Genomic DNA, 4,111 nt, shown 5'->3' with positions numbered 1-4,111 from the left:
CAAGGTTTTGGCTGACCCGTGCCTACATTAGAAGACACTTGCCCAAGACGCTACACAGTGGGACTGAACCCGAAAACTTGTTGTTGGGATGTAAACTTCATACCGCACAGACAACCTTTTGCCTATAAATATATATATGAAGGACATTCTGTATAGGTAATTAGGGTAAATCCCAGTTGTTTTTTCTTGAAGCACATCTGCTTATTCCATTATTACAATCCAATATGTTGTCCTAATTGCTGTTGTATTTTTGTTCAAAATACATATTAACATTGAGAATTATTGAAATATTATATGCAGAGATAATGTTTAACAAAACAGGTAATGGAAATATTTTTGGAATTATCTATTCACCATTACAACATTACTACGCCTAAAGCAACTGGCATTCATAACTGTAAAAATCAAATCATGGGTGCATGATTAGGCGCTGGTCAACTGAAACAAATATTTTTGTCACTAGATTTCAATCGATTTTAGAGGATAATCTTTCCAGAGATTAATCGCAACACTTATATTATTTTCACTAACTTAATCCACAATAATAATCTAATCACTCTCGAATCTGTCACAGCGAGCATTTAGACACCATCAACATTGTACAGGATAATAGTGGAGGAGCAGTAGTGGACAAAGAAACAAAGTATTAAGATACAAGAGAATCATTTGTGATCATTGTTTTAAACAAAGTAAATAATCTCCCAACAAAACAAAGCTTTAGCTTTAGGATATTTTCCAGTTTGGCAAGGCAATGTTAAATAATGTCTCTAATTCATTTTTAAAGAGAAGCCACTTGTTTTCTTTTTAAATCACTACCACCCGTAAATATTTTATAAATTTACTCTTTCTATGTATCCAGGCTTTGGACTGTGGTTATGATGAAAGACAGCCTTGAAGAGATGTAATCGAGGACACTCACCGCCATTTCTTATTTTACATCGTTAGTTATTTTACTCATATCTAATTGTTGAATCGCTATGTTACAGCTTTTGCACAACACCAGTTTTTAACACAGGAAAAGCATAAACGCTGACATACATACAGCCCACATACACGTACATAAAGCACACACACACCACACACAGACACACATATATATATATATATATATATATATATATGTGTGTGTGTGTGTGTGTGTGTGTGTGTGTGTAAGTGTACGTGTGTGTGTATTTATTAGGGTTGCAGAATTTAACGATTAATTAATCGATTAATTGTTCATTTATTTCAACGATTAAATGTTTATTAATCGGTTTCAAATTTAATTTTATACCTACCATTAACAAATGTACCGGAAGTCAGGAAGCAATAGTAACAACAGTAAAATGGCGGCGGAGAAGAATCGAGTTATGAAATATAAATCTATATCAGCTCGATTGCATGAACATTTTGGATTTAAATTGTTGGCTGATGGTAATATCAAAATACTGATAACGTTTATTGCATCCATTGCGACAAATCGTTCACATACCTTGGATCTAACAGATCGCTTACTTACCACCTTGAAAACAAACACTCGTTACTCAAAACCTCACCTAGCAAAATCAGCTTCATTTAGTCAGTCTACAGCGGCGTTGTCATTTACCTCCAAGCAGATTACTTTGAATCAGTTTTATCGTCGGTTTGATCATCTGGTGAGTGCTACCGTACAACGTGACATTAAAACATCACTTGCACATTGGAAAGCTAATAGTGGTAGGCCAATATCGACAGTAAATGATGGTCTTCATCAAGTATTGCGTACAGCACTTCAAAATACCGAATATAAACTACCTTGCCGGCAAACTATTGATAAAATGTTGGCTGATATTTATAACAGCAAAAGAGAAAGTGTTAAAAAAGCAGTGAAAAATTCAAAGGCAATTGCGCTAAAATCTGATTTTTTGACCTCCCTGGGTAATGAAAGTTATTGCAGAATCACCGGTCATTGGATTGCTGACGACTGGAAATTAATAAGTGTTATACCTGAGTGTGTGCATGTTGTTGAACGTCACTATTCTAACAATGTTGCTGTGTTATATAAGCAATTTGTAAAAGACTGGGATATAACAAAGAAGATTCAGGTTTTGGTAACAGACAATGTCCGAAATTTGGTTTCAGCTGTTAATCAAATTGATTTTACTCATATTCCGTGTTTGGCTCATAGCTTTAGTTGAGCATGTTGTATGGATTTAAAACCGCAGATACAGAAACATTGTTTGTTAAATGTCGAAAAATCATAGGACATTTTAAACATAGCCCTATCGACACACCTGAATTGCAGAATTGTAGTGATTCACCATTGCGTAAGGCCATTCTAGAATACTGCCTTCAAGAATTTTTAGTCGAATGTATCGACCCAAGTACTTACTTTTTAAAATCCCGGTTCTTATTCTATCGGGGACTTTTGCTGAACCGAATATATATATGTGTGTGTGTGTGTATGTGTGTGTGTGTGTGTGTGTGTGTGTGTGTGTGTATAGCGGTTCGGCAAAAGTCACCGATAGAATAAGAACCGGGCTTTTAAAAAGTAAGTACTTGGGTCGATACATTCGACAAAAATTCTTCAAGGCAGCATTCTAGAATGGCTTCAGTCTAATGAGCGAAGCAAATAAAAGATAAAAGTTATATACATATGTGTGCGCGCGCGCTTTTGTGTGTGTATATGTGCGCGTGTGTGCGGGTGTTTGTGTGTGTGTGAATGTTTGTGTATGTAACGCAAACGCACCTACATATGTACAGTGTTAAATTTTAGTAAATGGCTATTTTTGTAGTAAACGAGGAAGTAACAGTAAGTTTGATTAATACTTTTGAAAACTTTTAGCTGACCGTGGATTCGTCACAAATCGTCACAAATGAGATCAAAATAAGAACGTTTTAAGTAGAAAAGATTAGAATTAATCCCTCCCTATTTATTGTTACGTTTGTCCCCAATGTCACCTTTAGACGATTAAAGTTTATTTTTCCACTGCATGAATTAATACAATGTTCTAATTTATTGATTTCAACGAGAGGAAGCTACTGTCCTTATTGCTGCTGTTGCTGCTGCTGTTGTTACTGCTGCTGTTGTTAATGCTGCTGTTGTTACTGCTGCTGTTGTTACAGCTGCTACTGCTGTTGCTGCTGTTTCTCATCATGAAGATAATGATGATGATGACGTGGATATTCTTTTTTATTGCCTACAAGGGGCTAAACATAGAGGGGACAAACAAGGACAGACAAAAGAATTAATTCGATTACATCGACCCCTGTGCCTATCTGGTACTTAATTTATCGAACCCGATAGGATGAAAGGCAAAGTCGACCTCGGCGGAATTTGAACTCAGAACGTAGAGACAGACGAAATACCAATAAGCATTTCGCCCAGCGTGCTAACGTTTCTGCCAGCTCACCGTGGATATTAGTGGTGGACATGGTTATGACGATTAAAACGCTAATAATGATAATAATGGTTTGAAATGTTGGCCCAATGCCGACAATTTCAGGAGAGAAGAATAGCTGATTACATCGACCCCAGTGCTAGGCTGCCACATATTTTATCGACACCGAGAAGATGAAGTTCAAAGTCGATTTCGACGAAATGTGAACAGAGACCGTAAGCGACGGAAGTAATGTCGCTAAGCATTTCATCCGACGTGTTACTGATTTTGCCATCTTGCCGCTTATTGATAATAACAAAAACAACCACAATAGCAATTTCGGGGGATGAGGTAAGTCGGCCCCAGTACTCAACTGGTACTTGTTTTATCTACTCCGAAAGATTAAACGCAAAGTGGAACACGGAGATATTTGAACTGAGACGGAAGAAATGATACTATGCGTTTTTTTTCTAATTCTGCCATCTTGCCACCTTAATAATAATAATAATAATAATAATAATAATATAATAATAATAATAATAATAACAATAATAATAATAATAATTCCTTATTACAGACTGTAAGACTCTTCAGCAAAGATATGGGCTTGGAATTTGCCAAAGATAAGTGTCCAATAGGACAGGTAGTCAACAGTGAAAGAATCCAATTACCAGACATTAAAATCACTGAAAGGAGGAGAGAGTTATACGTATCTAGGAGTATAAGAATCTGACAGAGTACTAACTATAGAAATGAAAGTGAAAATTGAGTAT

At 36.0% G+C, this 4,111-nt stretch overlaps 1 protein-coding gene across 1 annotated transcript; it reads left to right on the top strand.

The window, feature by feature from the left end:
* The first annotated feature begins 1,286 nt into the window (after nt 1-1,286).
* On the top strand, nt 1,287-2,156 carry LOC115225700 (zinc finger BED domain-containing protein 1-like). Its single transcript, XM_029796625.1, has one exon. The coding sequence runs from the start codon at nt 1,287-1,289 to the stop codon at nt 2,154-2,156; it is 870 nt and encodes a 289-aa protein (XP_029652485.1).
* The last annotated feature ends 1,955 nt before the right edge of the window (nt 2,157-4,111 follow it).

This window comes from Octopus sinensis, linkage group LG2 (genome assembly GCF_006345805.1).
Source record: "Octopus sinensis linkage group LG2, ASM634580v1, whole genome shotgun sequence".
NCBI classification, from domain to species: domain Eukaryota; kingdom Metazoa; phylum Mollusca; class Cephalopoda; order Octopoda; family Octopodidae; genus Octopus; species Octopus sinensis.
The sequence above is the reverse complement of the archived record's forward strand: the minus strand, read 5'-3'. Positions and strand labels throughout refer to the sequence as shown.